The sequence below is a fragment of the Lactuca sativa genome, chromosome 9 (genome assembly GCF_002870075.4).
Source record: "Lactuca sativa cultivar Salinas chromosome 9, Lsat_Salinas_v11, whole genome shotgun sequence".
Classification (NCBI taxonomy): Eukaryota; Viridiplantae; Streptophyta; class Magnoliopsida; order Asterales; family Asteraceae; genus Lactuca; species Lactuca sativa.
Genome location: NC_056631.2, coordinates 88,437,658 through 88,460,561, shown reverse-complemented (window position 1 = coordinate 88,460,561; position 22,904 = coordinate 88,437,658). Strand labels below are relative to the sequence as shown.

At 35.7% G+C, this 22,904-nt stretch overlaps 3 protein-coding genes across 3 annotated transcripts; 1 reads left to right on the top strand and 2 right to left on the bottom strand.

Moving 5' to 3' along the window:
• Positions 1–5,016: 5,016 nt before the first annotated feature.
• Positions 5,017–6,697, bottom strand: LOC111882001 (thylakoid lumenal 17.4 kDa protein, chloroplastic). The gene is made up of 6 exons (XM_023878369.3): positions 6,478–6,697; positions 6,343–6,407; positions 6,109–6,201; positions 5,855–5,992; positions 5,515–5,761; positions 5,017–5,432 (listed from the first exon to the last, which is right to left on the bottom strand). Exons 1-6 carry the CDS (start codon positions 6,620–6,622, stop codon positions 5,206–5,208), a joined length of 915 nt encoding a protein of 304 aa, XP_023734137.1. The 5' UTR covers positions 6,623–6,697; the 3' UTR covers positions 5,017–5,205.
• A 708-nt stretch (positions 6,698–7,405) lies between these two features.
• Positions 7,406–11,719, bottom strand: LOC111881996 (auxin transporter-like protein 2). The gene is made up of 9 exons (XM_023878366.3): positions 11,571–11,719; positions 11,178–11,367; positions 10,872–11,057; positions 9,993–10,105; positions 9,705–9,888; positions 8,840–8,937; positions 8,542–8,749; positions 8,165–8,422; positions 7,406–7,816 (listed from the first exon to the last, which is right to left on the bottom strand). The coding sequence occupies exons 2-9, from the start codon at positions 11,337–11,339 to the stop codon at positions 7,589–7,591; spliced, it is 1,437 nt and encodes a 478-aa protein (XP_023734134.1). The 5' UTR covers positions 11,340–11,367; positions 11,571–11,719; the 3' UTR covers positions 7,406–7,588.
• An 8,351-nt stretch (positions 11,720–20,070) lies between these two features.
• LOC111881997 (60S acidic ribosomal protein P0) lies at positions 20,071–21,925 on the top strand. The gene is made up of 4 exons (XM_023878367.3): positions 20,071–20,531; positions 20,848–21,015; positions 21,106–21,498; positions 21,593–21,925. The coding sequence occupies exons 1-4, from the start codon at positions 20,277–20,279 to the stop codon at positions 21,740–21,742; spliced, it is 966 nt and encodes a 321-aa protein (XP_023734135.1). The 5' UTR covers positions 20,071–20,276; the 3' UTR covers positions 21,743–21,925.
• Positions 21,926–22,904: the final 979 nt, after the last annotated feature.

Sequence of the window (22,904 nt, the reverse complement as noted above, 5' to 3'; positions counted from 1 at the left end):
TAAACATAACATGAAAGCTAACATTCCTCGGGCTTGCCCCGACATCAGAACTAAATCCGGAATACATAATCAGACACATGCAAGAATCACAAAGACATCAAGCATTCTTACTGCATCGGGCCTTGCCCGGTATCAGACCGGAGTCTGGAACACAAGATCTACACCGGGCCAACTTTGGTACATATAATCACACATAAACAGGCCAGCCTTGGTGCCTTAGACCCGTTCCTATAGGAGAAGACTCACCTCGCAAGACTGACTGCTGAAAACTTGAGCGAGGAATCCCTGCCTGCTGCTCCGGCGACTCTCCGGCTATTAATTCCATAATAACACTTAATCAGAATCTGCTAATCCTCTCTTATGGTAAAATGACCATTTTACCCCTGGTCAAAGTCAAAGTCAAAGTCAATGTCAACTCCCAATCAACCAAACTCGTCGAGTTATCTCCTAACTCGGCCAATTCCTGAACGCTTAAACTCGTGGTCAACTGAGTCAACTCGTCGAGTCCCTTAACAGACTCGTTGAGTTCTTGCCGTCCTAACAATCAAGACAACCCGCTTCGACTCGTCGAGTCCTTCTCTGGACTCGGCGAGTTCCCCTGTCTGATTGAGCCATCTCAATGGATTAAGCTCCTACCATTCAAATCTATGTTCCTTAGTTCGTTTTCTCACTGGAAAGGCCATTCTAAGGGTAAACTTTCCAACTTTACCTATTCATAACTCTTCTTAAAGGGTTTAGACAAAACCCTAATTCCTTTAGGACTTGAATCTTGTCCAAAAATCCTTAGAATCTCAAATCCACTCATGCAAACCTAGATCTAAGGTCTAGCCATCAGATGATCACTGAAAGTCTCAAGCTTGCTTCCATGCATGGCCCTTTTGGGCTCCAAAAGGCCATAAATACTTCTTTAGCACTTGCATGAGAACTCTAAAGGCATAAGGTTTGCATATTTATGTCCTCATAGCCTCTCAAGACACTAGATCTGGAAGGAAAACTCATGGGTAAATCCTTACCCACAAGTTAGCAAATCTTGGACCAAAAACCCTCAAAAAAGGTCATAAATAGATCTAAGAAGTGAATGATCAAGTTTGAGGCTTTATTACCAAAAAAATGCAGTGAATGAAGTGTAGCTCCTGGATCTACTTCTTCCCCCTTTGAAACTTCTATCTTCTTCTCCTTCCACAAGCTTTAAAAAACACAACAACACTCAAAAATGGCAAGAACAAGCTCCAAATCACTCAAGGTGGATTAGGGTTTCGATAATGGGGTTTGGAGATGATGGAGGCTAGGGTGGAGGCCAGATATGATGCTTAAATAGGGTGCAAACCCTGAAGATTAGGGTTTCCCCCTGATGGATATACTCGCGAAGTCCAGGTTCTGACTCGTCGAGTAGACCATTTAAATCCCGCGGCCAAGCTGGCATCTACTCGACGAGTTAGGGCTACCACCTCGTCGAGTAACTCTTACAAAATGAATACTTTAATAATTAAATACGTACCGGGAACGGGGCTGAAACGACCCAAAAATACGGCCCGAAAATTTCATTTTTAATATAACCATAATCATAAAACGGAGTATATCATAATAAAACCATGCGTTGCAAATCTCAAAACCATACTAAAATACAAATGAGAAAACGGTGTCATGACTGTATCAAAACATATATAAGATAACTGATCAACTCCCAGGATAAAAACTGTGGTTGTGGTGTGTGCGATGCCATCATCCCGAGCCCTTCCCTCTGCTTGCGGAAGTACCTGAAACCAAAACTGAAACTGTAAGCACGAAGCTTAGTGAGCTCCCCCAAACTACCACATACCACACAAACATATAAAGCACATACTGGGCCTTGCCCACTGCATCGGACCGAAGTCCGACTAACCGAGGCCTTGCCCCCTACATCGGACCGGAGTCCGAAGCTGACTGGAACATCGGACCGAAGTCCGAAGCTGACTGGGATCTTCGTCCCCTACATCGAACCGAGTCCGAAGCTGACTAGGACATCGGACCGAAGTCCGAAGCTGACTGAGACATCGGACCGAAGTCCGAAGCTGACTGGGACCTACGTCCCCTACATCGGACCGGAGTCCGAAGCTGACTGGACCTCTGTCCCCTACATCGGACCAAAGTCCGAAGCTGACTGAGCATAGCATAAACATATCAACTGGCATAAACACATATCCTGTCTGAACCACGAAGGCATCAAACATACTAACTACTACATCGGATCGAGGTCCGAAGCTGACTGCTAGTTAAACGGGCCGGCATTGTGGCCTTAGACCCGTTACTACTGGAAGGAAACTCACCTCGTGAACTGGCTGCTGTGTGAATGGCTCTGGAAGCTAACTGCTGCTGCTCCGGTATCTCCTCGGCTACAAGGCCATAAACACACTCAATCAAATACTAAACACTGCACTGGGGTAAAATGACTCTTTTACCCTTGGTCAAAGTCAACCCTCCCGGTCAAAGTCAACCCACAGTTGACCTGACTCGCCGAGTTGGGCTACCAACTCGCCGAGTCTCTAATCTCATTTCACAACCCCACTCGTGGCTACTTGTCGAGTATGGCATCGACTCGACGAGTACTCTCTCTATCCCATAACTCAGACAATCTTCATCCGACTCGCCGAGTCATATGAACAACTCGACGAGTTGTTCTTGAGCTTAAGAAGATTGCCTTGGACTCGCCGAATTGTATGAACAACTCGCCGAGTCCCTCCATTACTGAGTCTACTCTCCGACTCACTGAGTCCACTCTACTATCACAGGCTTCCACTCGTCATCACTCAAAAGGGGAAAAACGGGGACTCGCGACTCGACTCGCCGAGTCGTTCTTCCGACTCGCCGAGTCGCTTGCATGCAGCAACTCAAAACTCGATTATGCTTGAATCCAGTGTATAAAACTAATAGATCTGGACTCCCTTAACTCGATTAGCACGTAAAGATTCTATCTTTACGTGCCCATATGCATCCATGAAGCTAAAATGGCTCAAAAAGCATAATAAAGGCTAGATCTAGGGTTTTCATGCAAGATAACTTCAAAAAGGCAATAGATCTGGGCTCTACAACTCCTAAATGAACAGATCTAAGGATATCTCGACATAATAGGGCATCCATACAATCATAAGGCTTGAGAGAAGCATCAAACTAGATCTAGAAGAGTTCTAATGGAGGTTAAAAGCATAAAACAGGAGGGAATCCGAAGAATACCTCAAAGAACTCTGATTTTCCCTTGGATCTTTGCTCTACACCTCTTCTCCTTGCTCCTTTCTTCTTCTCCTTCTTCAAGCCTTCAAAATTTAACACAAGAACACTTAGATCACTCAAGGATGGATTAGGGTTTTCTCACAGCTTTCTGAGGGTGAAGGAGGCGAGATTGGGGGCTATAAGGTGGATTAAATAGTGAGCAACCCGGGGATTTAGGCTTTCTCCCAGGCAGGCAGACTCGCCGAGTCGCCGACTAACACGTGCTCGAAATCCCGTCCCTACTCGGCGAGTCAGGCTATGAACTCGCCGAGTCCCTCTTACAAACTTCTAATTAAATACTATGGAATCATCATACCGGGGACGGGTCGTTACAGGGGCGTTACAATTCTCCCCCACTTGTCTTAGACTTCGTCCTCGAAGTCTGCTACTTCCGTAAACAACTCCGGATAGTGCTCCCTCATCTCCTCCTCGGGTTCTCATGTCCACTCTGAACCCTTACAGTGCTGCCACTGCACCTTAACTAACTCAAACTATCAAAATGAATCATCAAGGTAAGAACTTTATACCTTCTAAAGCTCACAAAGTTGATGAACTTTATACCCAGTTCTTTATTGATTTTTTTCAATTAAATGATAAATTGAAAAACTAAGTCTTCACTTTAATAGGTACTGTATTACCCCCCCCCCCCCCCCCCCCCACACACACACACACACATATATATATATATATATATATATATATATATATATATATATATATATATATATATACCGGTTCCGACGGATACCCAGCGGGTAGCGGTTCCAAAAAAATGAGAACCGGAATCGGAACCGCTCAAGGCGGTTCCGGTTTCAGAATCGGCGGTTCGAAGGCGGTTTCGGTTCCAAATGTGGATACCCAGTTCCGAATGCTCACCCCTAACACCAACCAAAATTTTGAGATCAAACCTCTTTCCCAAGTTTTTGTCCTATTGCTACAATCATCAATTTTTCATAGTACAATGCTCTAATAAGAAATAACACGAAATTATAATACACTAATAAGAAAAGGAAAAAAAAATACAATATTGTAATAGCAATATACTTTCTAAACTTATCTTATGAAACCGGTGACCTCTAATGCAAGAAATGGCAATATACTTTCTAAAATATTCTTATAATAGCATTGTACATTCATTTATTTTCATTACACCATTGTTAAGAAATAATTTGAAAGTACAATGTTGTAATAATAAAATCTAAAAGCACAATACCATAATAGGAAAAAGAAAAAAATACAATTATTTCTTACATTCAACCCATTATATTTTCATCATGTAATTCTAAAGTACAATCCAATTCCACCTATTTGAAATTAGAATGCTATAATCATACCAAGTGTTGTCTACTATGAGAAACATGTTTTTGTTGGTTACGATGACAGATCCTTGAGATTATACAACACCCTTTCAGAATTAACCAACACCTGTCATTGAATCCCTTTTCTTGACTTTCATCATTTGACTTCCGTTCATGTCAATGCAACAAATGATCAAATCCTCTCAACTGGTTACCTTAAAAATGTCACCATCTATGACATTTCAACTGGAAAACACCTTCATTTCTTCCGTGATATGCATAAAGAATAACAACACACAACAAAGTTAGCACAATCAATAGCAAAGAAAGTAAAGTCGAGTGAAAGCCAAATGGAAACTTTACTAATTACTATAGACACATAAATACTAACAAATAATAAGGAAAACAAAAGAAAATTGGATTATAAAAGTTACCATAAGCAAGTCAAACAACAAACAATGCACTTGTCAACTCATAAAATCAAAGAGCTTTATACCCAAGAATGTGTTTTTATATTATGTGCATACATACAAAGCAAGCAAAACATTATAATTTAGTGATTTACAACTGGTGCAAATTAAGGAAATGTAATCCCATGCAACAAAACTGTTTACACAAAATACAAGAAGATTCCAGAACACAAAGAGACATCATCACTCTTCTAATTCCTACATCCCAATTCAAGTCTTGAATCCTCATTAATAGTTTTATTTACACACAGCTTTTGAAGATCAATATACCCAATAATCGTGTCTTCAAACACAACATCTTGCAATTGAGCACCTTCAAATGTCGAACCAGATAACACAGTGTTCTTAAACGAAGCCCCTTGAAGATTAGCCTTCCCAAAATTAACCCTATCAAGAACTGCATTTGTAAAATCTGTACCTACATTTTTACAAAAAAAAAAATTAATCCATTATCAAGAAATCAAGAAAATAAATCAACCGAATCAAACAAAAGGTGTTACCTTTAAAGCTAGCACCAACAGCATAAGCTTTAGACATGATAACTTCAGTCATATCTGCTCCATCAAATTTAGCATCAGACATAAGTGCAGCTGCAAGAGATTTTCCTTTTAGATTTGTTTTATCATTTGTGTAGTCACAAAACCGAAGATCAATCGCCTTGTCGTATACACCATTTGCTTGACCTATTGTGTTTCCAACAAATGCTCGCTCACATCTTTCAGGATCTGTCGACAATGGAGGTAATCTCTGAAAATCAAAAATCCAAACCGAAATCAAAATCTGATACTATTTGTATTTAGTATAATGTTTATGTAGGAGGAAGGTAGAAATTAGTCGAACCTGATTAGCAGCGATTACAGGAGAGGTGGTAGTGAGAGCCAAGACAGCAAGAACGCCACAAGCGATATTCCTTAGTTCCTTGAAATGAGATGAATTTTCTTTAGATTTGGAGATAGAATCGTTTGGATTATCTGATACCTGAATTGAAATGGAAATACCATAATTGATTATTTATCATGCAACAAGAAAATTAAACAAATGTTTGGATTGGATTAGTTAGAGAAGATAGACTCATCGATCTCTATCTTAACAACCTCACCGTCGTCGAAGCGGTCTTTCCGTGGTGGAGCTGGTGGCACCGGCACCATCGGTGGTCCTCTGCCCTTGGTGTTGTTCTGTGGTCTCGCCTGTTGAATCGTATAAATTCTTAATTTTCATGTGATAATTTGAGCATGATTTTACTACTATGGATTGCTGCATATCGGAAAATGTCGAACGTTCTGCTAAAATTGAGAAACCCTAAAATTGAGAAAAACAGGAAAACTCACATTACCAAATGAGTGATTGAATCGCTTTCTTTTAGCAGTGTTCTTGTCTCCTCTTCCGCAATAAACTGAAACGAAACTCAGTCAAGCTTAAAATTGCACAAGTTAAAACAAGAAAGGAAATTAGAGTTCACGTACTCAGTGGTTGAATTGAGGAGGTGAGAGAGATGGAGGAAGAGGGTAAAGAGAGGGGAATGTCAGTTGGGGAACATGAACGAGAGAAAGAGAGAGAAGAAGAAGAAGCAATTGGAAGAGAAGCAATTGAAAGCGCCATTGACGCCATTGGCAAGAGCTGTGTGCTTTCTTCTTGGTCTATTGAAGATAAGGGTAGATGTTTTGACAACGTCGATTTTTTGGTAACAAGATATGACCTATACGACGTCGTATAACTTTCAATGGCAAGTGGAAAGCATGTCTAAGATATTTCTTTCTTTTTAATACCAAAGTGTACTCATTATAAACTCACTAAAACGTCAACACATTCTCTTTTTAACAAAAAAATAAAATCAAAAAGTATGATTGAATTTCATTCTATTTCCTAATATCATAACACGACTTATTTTTCAATTCTTACATATTAGATTGAAGTTCATTCATTTTAACAAGAAAAGGCTAATGCAAAGCAAGCTCTAATTATCATAGTTTAGTATCAAGGGGAGCAAGTCTTGTGAAGAGTGTAAGCTTGATTTTGAAGAATTTCCCCTAAGTTGAGGTAAGTTCGTCTCTTATAGTTCCATATTATTTTTAAAAATTTCATGAAATCGATTAAGTGTAGTTGTAGCATCTTGTTAGTTATGTGTTATTAAGCAATATAATAACTAGAATGTTAAGCAAACGTAAGGATTTCATGTAAAATAAAGAAAGAATTCATGTATGTAGGAAAAAACCCTTGGTTTGATTCTTGAATTCGAGTGTTCTTCATAATCCAAATGTCGGAGGAATTAACTATATTTGGTGAAGTTCAAAGAGTAAATACAAATATACTATACTTTTGGAGAGCATGTAAAGTTATTTGAAAGCAACTCCTTCATATGTATGAAAAGTGAGAACGTATTTGTTAACCTCATTATATCAAGCACTCGTTAAGCGCCTTTCTATTAAGCATTAAGCATGTTTAACAAAATAACACCAAAACTAACTTTTTTTTCATGGCTCAAGTTACTTAACACCATTCATCTAGCCATTTACACACTAAACCTAAACTAGAACATACTTGGTGCAAAAAAGAAGATTTGCAGTCTCTCTTGACTTAGTGATGCGGTGGCGATGTTGGCGTCATTGGTGGTGGTGGTGCCGCCTTGCACTGGTAACACTTGGCAAAGAGCCCGAAGGTATCAACTTGTTTGATAAAGTTTGCCATACTTGCCAACCCTCCAAATCCAAATCCCACCACCATAATCCACACAACAATGAAGATGTTCACCATGTACATAGCCGTCCAGCTTGGAAGAAAAAATGGTGGTTTCTCCGCCGCATTCTACAACCAACAAGTATTACAACAATAGCTCAAGGGCATTAATGTCTTTTACACCAACCAAAATTTTGGGATCCAACCTCTTTCCCATGTTTTTGTTGATTTTTTGTCCTATTGACATCAATGACAGTCACTCTGACATTGTCATGAGTACAAGTCTCTATCACACCTTTTTGGTGGGGACAATTAAAATTACAAATTTTGTCACAGTGACACACAGTCCAATGCACATCAGACATAGTACAAAAATGTCGTGAATACCATGTCACTATTCCACCTTTTCTTGGGACAAAAAAAGTTGTGGTTGTAGTTTAATGCATGACAAGCACAGTAAAAAATTATTATGAATACCTGGCGTGCAGAAGCCTTTCGGTAAGTGAGCATATGAGCAAGAGCGGGGATGATGTAGACAGTGAAGCTAACCAAGAGAGCCCCGACAGCCGAATTGATTGGACCAAAGAAAGGAAAGATAATAGCCAAAAACCATATTGGTATGACAACGGGCAATCTTGCTAATGCCCTTAAACATATGCTTTTTGTGTCATGCATTCCCACCACTTTTTCCCACACAAAGTAGAGTGGTGTACAAGCAAAACCAAAAGTTATGAACTACAAGAAATTGAAATAAGAATACTTATTATGAATTAACCACCAATTATAGCATTGTCATAAAAAGAAAAAAAAATGAAAGTACGTTGCTACTAAAAAAAAAGAAAAAAAAAAAGAACCTGGTGTATGAGCATGAGGACAACGGCGGCATCACGAAATCCATTCCGGGGTAGGAGAGAGAGGGCATTGGAATGGTTAAGGAGTTTATCACCAAAAGCCCAATACATGGCAACAGCCGATGGAAGTGTGAGTGTGAACACATAAAATGTTGCAAATAAATATATGTACTTGAACTTTTGAGGCCTCCACATAGCATGCATTATCTCCCTATAAAAAAATCAAATTGTTATTTACTATTTAAATAAAACGTCTCATAAATACATTTAAATAAAAAAAAATAATTGAATAAATACTAACACTGTGACAGCATGTCCACCAAAAGTATAGAGTATATTCGTTGCTCCGGTGAAGTACAAAACCATTGTTTTAGGGCCCGAGTGAACGACCCCTTTATCCTAAACAAAAAATAATGAGAGTAATTTACGTTTATAGTCGCTATGATATATTGGTTTTTGGGATGTTCACCCTCAAATTACCACATTTTCTAAAAAGATAGTATTAGGAAATAACTAAGTTTTTAACAAAAAAACACAAATAGCCCCCAAGTTCGAAAATTTCAATTTTCGAAATAGATATGAATTTTTGAACTCGTTTTTTTATGACAAAAATCAATTTCAAAAATTGTTTTTTAGAGCTGAAAAACAACTTTATAAATAGAAAAAGCAATTTTTGAAATTGTTTTTGTCAGGAAAAAAAGTAAAATACTTCATATCTATTTTGAAAAATGTTCGAAATTGATGGTCATTTGTGTTTTTTTTTTTTTTGTTTAAAAGTTGGTTTTATCTTTCAAGGAAATGTAGTTATTTGGGTGAATATCCCTTGATTTTTAGAGTACATTACATTTTTGGTCCATAAGTATAGCTATTTTGTATTTTTTTTCTCAAAAAGTTTTCTATTGCAATTTTGGTTCTTATCTGAGGTTCTTGTAACGTTTTTTGTCCTGGTTCCAGAAAAAGACTAGTTTTTCGACCAAATTGCAAAAGTCAGCTATACTCATAGACCAAAATTAGTCATTTTATATGCGCTAAGAACCAAAAATGTATAAGAACCTCATTTGAGGACCAAATTGGATAAAAATCACCTATACTCAAGGGACCAAAAAAATCTTACTCTATTTTTTTTAATCACCAAAAAAATCGTTTTTAATTTTTGGTGATTATACCTGGCCATGGATGAAGGCTGCAATGGTTAAGTACCAAGCTGTGTAAGTGGTCATTCCAAGCCCAAGAAAAGACCAAATTCTGTAGTTATGGAAAGAGGGCACAAACACTGTTGTAGCACAACAAGCTCCAAATATATATGTCCATGTCCTCTTGTCAAGGTGATCATTTATGTAATATATATTGCTGTGATAATAACAACTTGTGAAATGTCAAATATATCCCTCTTTCGAAAGGGTAAATGTAAATTGAAAGTGATGAAGGATAATGAGATGGAATTTTAAGCTAACCTTGCACAAGCTATAAGTTGTATAACCGAGCCGAATAGGAGGAAGGTGCAATTGAAGGCTAACCCAATGGCTTTCCAATGTGGGCCCAACAGCCCATCTAGCACCTCAAACCACTGCATTATTATTATTATTATTATTATTATTATTATATATATATATATATATATATATATATATATATATATATATATATATATATATATATATCACTTAGTTTTTCAAGAATTTTTTTTCCTTAATATATATGTTAAAGTTAATGAAAATATTATGTATCTGAAAATAGAAAGTCATTAAATGACTTAACCATCGTGAATGCTCTAAATACATATAATAGAGTCCAACTTTTTCTTTATTTGAAAGTCTTTCTCAAATATTTAAAAAAAAAAAGTTAGGAAAAATGTAATACCATAATAATAAAAAGTAAAATCAATTACCCATTGTGTAACTAATTCCTAATCATTAAAGTCTCTCATTTTCAAGATTTCACTTCCCAACATAAAACACATATCATTTAAATATAATATAGTATAATATATATATATATATATATATATATATATATATATATATATATATATATATATATATATATATATATATATATATATATAATGACAAACCGAAAATTTTCATAAAGTAGTGGAAAATAGATTCTTTACAAGAAGAGAGTATGAATGTATGATCATAATCAACCGAAATAGATTCTTTGCAGAAGTAAGTACACACTAAAAATAAAGATTCTTACATAAATATAAAAGAAAAGGGTCAGCTTTTAAGTGGCAAAAACTGATAAATCTCTAGTAAAAACATGGGTAAACTTTCAAATTTCAATTTTCTTTTTTAATTATATGTTCTTGAAAAAAGAAAGGAAAAACCAACCTGTATAACATGATTCTTGAAGCTAACATTCTCTTTCTCCTTCCTTGTTCTATACTCCACATATAGAACACTTATAAGATAAGCAGTCCAACTCCCAAGCAAACCATAAAACACTTGTAATATAATCCCCGAAAGCATCCCCAATTGCGAAAAAGAGTATGGCAAAGTTAACAAAACTTGAGCCACCTTCAAAATAAATCAATTAAAAAAAAAAGATTCAATCTTTATCATGTAAAAAACACAAACAAGAAATCAAGAAAATGAAAGAAACAAGTGTTGTTGTTGATGGGTATTTTCGTAAATTACCTGGTTCGAAGCACAACTAAACCACGCATCATAAACAGACCCACCATGCCAAAGAAAGTTCTTGAAACCAGACATTGACTGATCTACCCCTTCTCTCTCCTCTTGTTCCATTGCTACAATGGCGTCTTCACCTTCACCTTGAATGTTGTTTCCAATAGCCATTTTTTTTTGTTAATGAGTTATTATGAAACTGAAATAACAACAACACACATTAAAAAGAGCAGAAAGTGCATTTATTTGGGTACATTTTTTAAATAAATATTAACTGATACATGTATATATGCATTTACTGACACACGGATATACATCCAAAAAAACATAAAGAAAATAGTAGACTTTTTGCAATTTGTTAACCATAAACTTAAGTAAGGGAGTGTGAAAGAGGATTTTTACATTTATAACTCTTGCTGATATTAGAGGCTGATATTAAATGTGTTTGTTGAATTTGTTGACAACCGCTTGCAAATTCCTTAAAATCATGAAACTCCCAACAAATACCTAAAAAGTAGAAACCCCATTTGGAAAAATGAATAAAGAATGGAATTTACGAGTTATTATCATAAACCCATTTGTAAAAAACAATAAAAGTTTTTTTTTTTTTTTTTTTCTTTTGAGGGAATAACAGAGAGGTTGATGATGAAAGTGGCATTGATAGAGTTTTGCTTGTTTTCGACTTTAACCTCTCTATGTCTCTGAAAAGCTTGCAGCAGCCATTGATGAGGAAAATGTGAGTGGCTTTTTTGCAGGGAAAAGTGAGAAGCCGCTAACTTTTTTATTTATTTGAATGTGAGTGACTTTTTTTTGTGACTCGGATTATAAAAATTACAGATTCGGTGCATTTGGTTTGCTCCTATTCCTATTTTTAGTCTAAATTTTGAAAAATTAATATGAATGGTCTAATCCGTGAGGTTGTAACCGTTAATATCTCTTCCTATGTAAAGAAATTGCCCTTTTTATCTTTTATTTATATATGTATATTTTTATTCTTATTAATATAAGAACCCCACCCGTCACTAGTCCACTAGCCTCCATCAACCACCATCGATTGTCGATACTGCCTCCACCAATCACCACCATCACCATTTATTAATAGGGTTATTGCCATAAAAACTCTTATATTTACATAAAATGTATGGTTATGTCATAAGTCCAAATTTATATCCATTAACACATTACATTTGGATAAATTTTGTCATTTATGGCTTATTATCAGGCCACATGTGGGTAGCAATCATCTAGTCATCTTCTTAACACAAAGCAACCACCATCACATGTGGGTAGCCGATCACCACCACCACCGTCAAGAGTCGACCCTACACCATCTCCGACGGTCACCATATTCAACACCCTCTCTGCCTTCACTGCCATCCCCTTGGACGAAACCCTAACTGCCTCCATCGGACGAAACCCTAGCCGCCTCCATCGGATCAAACCCTAGTCGCCTCCATTGGGAGAAGAACTTTGGCGTTGAAGGAAGCTCTGAATCAGATAAAGTGTGTGTCGATTTCATGGTTTGTGTTTGTGTTTCTTTTTCCCTCACTTAGGTATGTAACATCAGTATAGTGTATCCTTTCTCATCTTGTTCGTTTCGCACCCTTCTCCTTTACTTTATGATTCAAATCACACCACACCCTCTTCGATTCAGATTCTAGGAGTTGCAGTGTAATATCTGTTTTTTTGATCCAATCAGCTAAAGGCTAAATGAATTCAAGAATAAGGTTTTGGGGAAAAAAAACTTTAGTCGTGGCGCGGCGCGGTCAGGTGTTGACTGCAGTACGGTGGCGGTTGGGTTCAAAACCCTAGATCTCGGTCTTTGGGCCCTATATAAGGGTGTTATCTTTTATGGTTGTGTATATTCATCATCCTTCATCTCCATGACTGAAACCCTAGACTCCTTGTTTGCATGCCTTATGTTCTTTGGTTGTGCGTTTGGATGATCTTGAGGAGAATAGAAGTTGGTGGTGCTTAAAGGTGTGTGCTCAATTGAAGTTGCAACCTTCTAGATCTTGAATATGCTTTGTAAGTCATAAAGCTCCATGTTTTATTTGTAATCTTGCATAGATCTAGGCTTGGGATGTGAGTTTAGCCCCTTGTGGTTCTTGTCTTTGAAGTTCTTGAAGTTTAGAGAACTCCCAGATCATATGCTTGTCCTTGGGTGACTTCTAGACTTGATGAGAACTTGTTGTGTCCATATTTTGAGGTTCTTTGTCGCCATGCAAAGGATTTAAGTCATTTTGGTTTCATTTAGGAGTTAGGGTTTGAGTTTAAGGGTTGGTTGGATGGTGCAATGGATAAATTCAGGAACTTTATCCATTATGTCCCTTAGAAGCTTCAGATATGAGCTTTTTTGTTGGAAATAGTGTCCAATGTCATTAACTAGTTAGTAATATTTTCTAAATAATAACAGACTCTTTTTGGGTTGGCCTCATGACACAAATAACATTAAGGAAAAAGGAGAAAATAAATTGTTAATTTATTAAGGAATTAATAAATTAATCAGAAATTATTTTGGTAATTAACTAAATTATTTTTAATTAATTAGAGGCTTGAATATGAATTAATCCAAGAGATTAATTGGAGTATTTCAGAAGCTCCTAGAGAGTTGATATTGATGATTTCCATATATTCTTGGATAAGGATATGGCAGGTTTCAGATAAGGTATGGATAATCCTGAAGAGTTTGAAACCCTAAAAGGATTTATCTGCTACCTAGAAATAGAGAGATTGGGTTTAAACCCTAGAAGACTTCTGGAGCCTCTAATTTTCATTATCCCCTCTCTTGTTCTTCTCCATATACGAATCATAACCCTTCTCTGGGGTTATGGGATTTTCGAATAAACCTTAATAGGGTGTTCCTTGTTTTGCTTTTGGAGTCATGGATCTGGCTACACTAGCGGATTGCTACTTTGGGCTCTCTATCCATTTCACACTTGTCGATCAAAAGATCTGAGGATCAAGAGGTAAATAAAATTTATCATTCTCTTAGTGGATTTAAAAGTATGTTGCTAAAACTAGTAAAACCTAGATCCTACGCATGTACACTTAAGTTTTCTACTAAAAGTAGCCTTCTACCAAGGCATCTAGTATTTGTGTGTGTGTCTCTTGTAAAAGTGTGTATTTTCCCCAAATCCGACTATCATTAACCAAAAATATAGTTTTTTTTTGCATTATTGTTTATTGTGTGAATATCACAAAGTAAAAAGTAAAAGGAAAATGTTACAGTACTGTAATGTAGTAATTAGTAACTACTGCTGTACTAACTACCTTAAACCAAATGTAAATTTTAAGGTAACATGTGATCGGCCTGTATCTTGCTACCGACTTAGCTAAAAAATGACAATGTAAGATGCCGTAAAAATGACGTTTGGCACCCGTAGACTTGCAAGTCCCACTGTAGCGAGCAACAAGGTGTAGGATAGTCAATCCAGTATAGATCTATACGTAAACTCAATACGCTCCCTAATGAAGGAGATTCTGATACAAAAACAGTTATGGCAGGTAGTGCCATGCCCTGCTTATGGCTCACATAAATGTGTTTAATGTATATGCAATGTGATTTGTGTGCTAGCTGTATTGTGTGTTCTTTCTCTGTCTAGCATGTATGTTTGTTTCTCATCATAGTGTCTATTGTTTGTTTCTCAACACTTTGTTTCATGTTTAATTCTCATCATAGTATGTATTGACTCATGTATGAACTGACTCATTGTATGTTTCATTGTTCTAGTAATAGTATCTTCCTAAACTACCCCTATGGTAGCTTACTAGTAAAGTATGAACATGTTTGTATACCCTTGCTACCCAAGGGCATGGAAATGAATGAAAGAAATAACTTTTTATATCTATATACATATACATAATATATAACTAGGATTCAAACAACCTTTGGACAACTAACCTTGATACCCTAAGACCACAATCCAACAAGAACAGGAAGCAGGGTAGACTAGCAGTCCTAAGTCCTTTCAATCCTACTTATATAACTATATCTATACAGATACACAGAATATAAGTTTAAAAGAGTTTAAGTAAAAGTATTTGACAATTAAAGGAGTTTGTAAGACAGTTTGAGGTAAAACAGTTTGATAAATAGTTTGGAAAGTAAGAAAAACCATTTGCTTGGTAGTCATTAATCACATGTGATTGATATAATAACTATAATTGTTCAACTTGTTCCCCCCCCCCCCCCCCATAAGAGCATTTAAAAACATTTCAAAGGTTAATTTAGGGGTATGAACTCACCTGTAGTGAGTGGTTCTGATGAAAATGTTGGATAAGTTGCTAAGTGCCAAGTGGTGACTTGAGTACACACGCGAATCCTATTTAGCATATATTGATACATATATGAATATAATTAGTGTTATGAATAACTAATTATTGAATTGGGACCACCTTAGGGACTAGTAAACACTTATATTGAAGTGTTACAACCATATATGATTGTACTAAGGGTTATAAGGCTATACAAGAGAGTGTATGGCCAAAATACACACTATATGTGTGTGTGCGGCCAGGTGTGCGGCCATGTGTGCGGCCAGAAGGCGTGTGCTGCCAGAACACATGGTGTTCTTGGTGAAAGATGTTACCTTTCCGGATGATACTTAAGAGGATTTTCGGGTCCTTGCTTTGTAGAAGTGTAAGAAATGATCAAAATGACCAAGGATAGTATAGATAGGAGGGTGAGTGCGGCTGGAGGGGTGTGCGGTTGGCATGTGTGCGGCTGGCTGGCCGCACACACCTGGTTTGGTGTGTTTGGCCCGTTTTTTCGATGCTACACCCAATCTAACCCATCCTCCGACACGTATCTCAATTATATTAAGCTTTAAGCACTCTTTTAGACCCAAAACTTCATTATAAAAATAGCAAAACGAAGTTAACTTTGATAAAAATGAAGAATGTAAGCTAGAAATTTCGGGTTGTCACATCGTGACACCTATAGCCACGTCGTAGCGGTTCATTACAAGCCCGCAACCCATAAAATATTGTCACGCTGTGGTGAGGCTCCACCACTCCGTGGCCACCCTGAATAACATTTGACGTTTGTAAATTAAATTCATACCTGGAAACGGGTGTTACAAAATGGTCAATGTGTAAGAAAACATTATAGAAATGATCGAAAATACATAATTAATAAATCGTCGCCGCAACGCACAATCACACATACACCCACTAGTTTTAAACCAATACAAAGCAAAGTAAGGTTATAAGAATATAAGTAAAGACATAAACTGCATACATAAACTAGGGGTGAGCATAGGCAGGTACCCGCCCTAATTGTCTGGAACCGGAACCGGAACCGGCGGTTCTTGAAACTTTGGAACCGGAACCGGAACCGGCGGTTCTTGAAACTTTGGAACCGGAACCGGAACCGGCTACATCGGTTCCTTAGATTTTGGAACCGGAACCGGAACCGGCGGGACCGGTTCCGATACCGGGTACCCGATTTCTAATTAAGTTTCATAAAATTCAATCATTACAATCCCTAAAACTAACCATCCTTTTAACTTTATTAATAATCATTATTATTCACGGACATAACATATTAAAATTTAAGTTTAGTATTATTGTTGTACTCGTCAATACGTCTCTTTTGGCAGCATACTTCAAATATGAAGTGTATGAGAAAGAAAGGTAATTGTTTAAAAACTTGCTGTAACGATTTGATGCTTAACGTCTAACATTAAAAATAATAACATAAGAACCAAGTACCATCCATTTTTTGAATTTTACACACGTGAATACAAAGTGTTAATTATTTAAATGTGGTTTATAACCCATTGAAATTAAATATATTATTTAACATAAATCCATGATTATACGAGTTAGTTTATATATAAATCGGTTCTGACGGTTACCCGGCGGGTAACAGTTCCAAAAAAACGAGAACCGGAACCGGCAGTTCCGATGCGGTTCCGGTTCCGAAAGCGGGTACCCTATTCCGATGCTCACCCCTAACATAAAAAGGCCAACCCTGACGATGGACAACCCGAGCTACCGTCCAGGGCCTACGACTCTAGGGGGATTTTTTTAGAATATGTAGTCTCTCCCTCTTTCTCTCTCTTTATATATATATATATATATATATATATATATATATATATATATATATATATATATATATATATATATATATATAAATGTTTGTTTAGGGGTCCAAACATTAGTCTAATATCCTATTAGCCCAAATTTTTTAACAAAATGGGCTATTGAGCCTGATTGCTAAACGTGTTGAGTCTGGAAAGTTAGGAAAGGTTAAGAAAAGAAGTGGGAATGTGGGAATTATAGCCGATTAGGGAGCCATACGAATCGATAATCGAATTGACACCTTGATATTCAAATCATCTCTCTTTTTATCTCACGACCTTCTTCAGTAACTTCACTTAATCGCTGGTGGCTACAGTTCTGCTTTTGTCTCGATTCCACATCTAAATTCCAAATCTCACTATTGCATATTAAGATTTAATGTTGATGATATAAAGGGGTCAATATTATGATAATGAGTCTAATATGAAAGGGAAACATCAAGATGTTTAAAAAAATAATGCTTGAAATTAATCCTAGAGCTGTTTTGTGCTTGCCATAGTCTTAACCTTACAGTTAATGATATTGTATTTTCTTGTGAAAAATCGGTTTTGTTTTTTGGAATTGTGCAACACCTTTATACATTATTTTCTAGTTCTACTAAAAGATGAAAAATATTGTTAGATAATGTTCCAACTTTAACCTTAAAATCGTCATCTAATACTCGTCGGGAAAGTAAGATTTAAAGTATAAAAACAATTAGATTTCAAGCTCCTCAGATAAAATTTCTTTTGCAAAAATTAAGCAAAATATGTGATGACCCAAAATCAAAAAGTGAAGCCGTAAGTTTACTTAAATATTTTATGAAATTTGAAATTTTACTTGGTATGGTTATTTGGTATGATGTTTTATTTGCTATTAATATGATATCTAAAAAGTTACAATTTAAATTTATGTGTATTAATACTACTATTAACCAAATAGAAAATATTACGAAGCTTTAAAAAAATATACAAATGAAGTTTTTCCATCAAGTATAAATATTGCTAAAACAATTGCACTTGATATGTATGTAAAACCTATATTTACATCAAAATGTCGTGTTATTAGAGAAAAACAATTTGATGAAAGTGATCATGAAGAAGAAACACAATCAGTTGAAGAGTATTTTAAAATTAATTATTTTTTGATTTTTGTGGATATGACAATTATTTCATTAAAAAATAGATTTGAACAAGAACTTTGAAAGTACTTTTGGGTTTATAAATGATTAAAAGAAATTAAAATCGTTAAACGAAAGTGAAGTTAAAGAAATTTGTATAAAGTTTGCTATTACTTTTTTCTAAATATAATGTTTTCGATGTGAATTCAAATGAACTTCTTGCAAAATCAAAAGTTTTGAAAATGATTTTACCTAATAATATAGTTTATGCTAATGAATTATTGACTTTGTTAAAGTTGTTGATTGTTACCCAAATATTTTTATTGCATATAATATTTTGTTAACCATTTCTGTCATTGTTGCATCTGCAGTGAGAAGTTTTTTAAAGTTGAAGTTTTGAAGAATTATCTAAGATCGTCGATGTCGCAAGAAAGGTTAAACGGTTTGACAATATAATGGATAGAGAAAGATATGTTAGATAAAATTGACCTTGATAGTATCATTAATGATATTGCATCTAAAAATGCTAGGAAAAATATTTTTCTTTAAATTGGTTGTTTTTGTAATGTTGTGGTCATATATGTGTTTTTTTTTAATACTAATAGTGAATTTTGTGAGTTTATAACGGTGAGTCTATTTCAAATTATTTTTGTTATATTTATGACTTTGAGAGTCAAATTTTTCTTTTCACTGTGACCCGCTATATCTTTGGACCAATCATATACATAAATTTATACAAAAATGTGAGTTGGCTTGAAAATGTAATTTGGACCCAACCAACATATAGTATTATATGAACCAAAATTTACAACTTGCTTTAATATTATTCATATACCAATATAATTCTTACAATATTAATTTCTATAAAACCTAATTGACATACTCTCATTAAAATTTATTTTCTATTGGTATTAAAATATTTTATTTTTTATTTTTTAAAATATCATAATATTTATTTTGGAATTGTTATAAATTAATTTCTTATATTGAAATTCCCAATATGTTTTCGTATTCCCACTAGAGAGACTATCTCACATAGGAATTATGGTGAATTCGATCTTATGCCACATATGTTCCCGTACAGTTGAGACTACTGGACACCCTTTTGCAGGTTGTACCGAGCTGATTGAGATCTGGGCGCATATTGTTATTTGTGGGTATTCAGATTCCGGATCAAATTTCTGTTCACTTCTTATTACGTGGTCAGACCCTGTTACTTTGAGAGGTGTACAATGTAAGGCCTTTGATGCAGTGAAAACAACTTCCTTTTGGTTCCTTTGGAATCTCCGAAATTCCTTGATTTTTGGAACGACTACCCATAGGAAACCACTTTTTTTTTTTTTTTGATGTATTATTTATAGAGTATTTTTTTTGGATTTGTAATATGTGTAGTAAAATCAAGATTAGTTGGAGTTATTGACTTCATAACCTTATTTCCGCTACAATTTTACTACAATGTGTCTTTTCTTGCTTATTTATTTTTTATAATAATATCTCCACCGTTTTAATTTTTTTTTTTTACTTATATTGAAAAACAATAAAATGAATATTTTTTCAATAAAACCCTAAAATCATGAACTAGATATATCTCATTTCATCTGTGTTTTAATTCAGCCCACATGTGATTTCATGGCCTGTATCTTCTACAGCCCATTAAGCAAATTAGGTTTTCAGTTGCGGCTTTGTATAAAACCAGAACCCAAGAGCATCGCCCATTCTTCATAGCAAACTAGGTTTTACAGAGCTCATCTTCTCCCCTCCTCTACCACAAACTGAATAGAAGAGGTTAAAGAGACGGCGCCGCCGCTGTCCGCCTTGGCTTAGCACCATCACCGCTCTGTCTTGGCCCTCGGTTTTGTAAACCACTATCATCTCTTCCATTCATTTAGGGTTTAGTTTCTTTCTTCAGTTTCACTAAAATGGGCAAAGTTTCAAAAGCCGATAAGAAGATTGCTTACGATCAGAAGCTCTGCCAGCTTCTTGATGACTACACTCAAGTCCTTGTTTCTGCCGCCGATAATGTCGGTTCCAAGCAACTTCAGAACATTCGTCATGGTCTTCGAGGGGATTCTGTTATCCTGATGGGGAAGAATACCATGATGAAGCGTTCAATCAGGATGCATTCCGAGAAAACCGGAAACAAGGCCTACCTCAATCTCATCCCTCTCCTTATTGTAAGTTGAACCTCACTTGTCTCGATTTCTACTTCTGTATTGTTAATTGTGATTAAACTATCTGTTTAGTTAACAAATTCTGTAAATAAAACCTAATTAGACTGTTTCAGTACTGATTAATCTCTGTAAAAAACGATTGTATATTTCTCGAAATTATGTTTCCGATTTACATAATTAATGAACGTTCTTCTCCCAAAATAATCCGTTTCTAAATGCTTATATTGTCCATTGCTCCAATCGATATCAATTGTTCTTTGATTTTAGGGAAATGTTATCGATTCACTTGTAACTTATATCTTCGTATTCACAATGTTAGGGAAATGTCGGTCTGATCTTCACAAAAGGTGACTTGAAGGAAGTCAGTGAAGAGGTTGCGAAGTACAAGGTCGGAGCTCCTGCTCGTGTTGGACTGGTGGCTCCGGTGGATGTGGTTGTTCCACCCGGCAACACTGGTCTCGATCCATCTCAGACTTCTTTCTTCCAGGTTACAACACATCACAAACCCCTTCCATTATCATCATCATCGTTTCATCTTCAAAATGTTTCTAACTTCAAACCTTAACAACCTCTGTAGGTTCTTAACATTCCGACTAAGATTAACAAGGGAACTGTTGAAATCATCACCCCTGTCGAGCTCATCAAGAAGGGAGACAAGGTCGGATCTTCTGAAGCTGCACTTCTAGCCAAGCTTGGCATCAGGCCATTCTCATATGGGCTTGTTGTTCTTACTGTTTACGACAATGGATCTGTATTCAGTCCCGAGGTTCTTGATTTGACTGAAGAAGACTTGATTGAGAAGTTCGCTCTTGGTGTCTCCATGGTTACATCTCTTGCTTTGGCCATCCACTACCCCACCATTGCTGCAGCTCCACACATGCTCATCAATGGCTACAAGAATGCTTTGTCCATTGCTGTTGCAACTGACTACACTTTCCCACTTGCTGATAAAGTGAAGGAGTATCTTGCTGTATGTTTATGATTCCTGATTCTTGTCTTCTTTCTTCTCCTTAAATTTTGATATTTTTTAGTTTTGATTGAGTTTTGTTTGGGAAATGTTTTAGGATCCGAGCAAGTTTGCTGTTGCTGCTCCGGCTGCTGCTGCTGCTTCTGGTGGTGCTCCGGCTGCTGCTGCTGCTGCTCCGGTGGAAGAGAAGAAGGAAGAGGAGGCAGAGGCTAGTGATGATGACATGGGATTTGGATTGTTTGATTAGATGATTGATGTTTGGGTGTTGAAACTTTATGGTGCTTTCTTTCTTTTTGGTAATATTTTGGATGTTTGTTGCTATGGACAATAGTTTATGTTTTTTATATGGTTTTGTAATGGAGTTGTCTCACTGATATTTATATTTTTAGCGATTTTGTTTTATGTTTAAATGATAGTTTTTAATCTTCAATGCATGATTTAATAGCATTAGTATTGCTCTTATTTAATAGCATTAGCATTGTAATTACAAAGCACACTCTTAATATCCCATCATTGATATCATCAATACTCTATATAAAAACCGTAAAATCATGAAAATTTCAAACCGAATTTTCTTACTCGTGTCTCAAAATATAAACTTTCATTGTTTTACAAAATGTATTGCTCTTATTTTGAACTAGAGGACTAATCGAAAATACCTATTAGTTGCATTTTGAGAACGGAAGAAGAAATTGCGAAGCAGATTTCCAATTTTCGTTTAAGAATCAACGAAAATTTCTTTTATGATAAAAGGATGAGTCCCAAAAATTTCTTTTATGATAAGCTGAAAAGCTATGAAAATCTAAAAGCTAGTTGATGATTGAAAGAAAAGCTAGCTGTTAAATAAAAAGGTAGCTGATAGCTGAAAAAATAAATATTAAATAAAAAGCTAGCTGATAGCTAAAAAGCTAGCTGATAAAAAATAAATAACGTTTGGTAAAACTAGCTGATAAGCTAGCTGAAATATATAGCATTACATAAAAGGACATGTAAGAATAATTAATTAAGGAGTGTATTTGAAAATTTTAAAAAAAATTCCTTAAAAACTAGTCTAAGAGGGTGTTTGGCTTAGCTTTTGAAAATCAAAAAGTCATTTTTGTAAAAGATGAAAAAGTCAGGATTCCATGACTTTTCAAAAAGATATATAAAGTTGGAAAAGTCAGGATTACCAAACATCTTTTTGATTTTTAGAAAAAAATAAAAATTAGAAGTCACTTTAAAAGTTATCCCAAACACCTTCTAAGTAGTTTTCAAAAAGCTAGCTTATCAGCTACTTTTTGGCTTACCAAACACGACAACATAAAGAAGCTCGAAAAATAAGCTAGTTGTGGCGTGCCAAACACAACCTTAAATTAAATCCAATCAAGCTTGTCAATTTTAAATAAAATTTAAAATGTTTTCTTTGACAT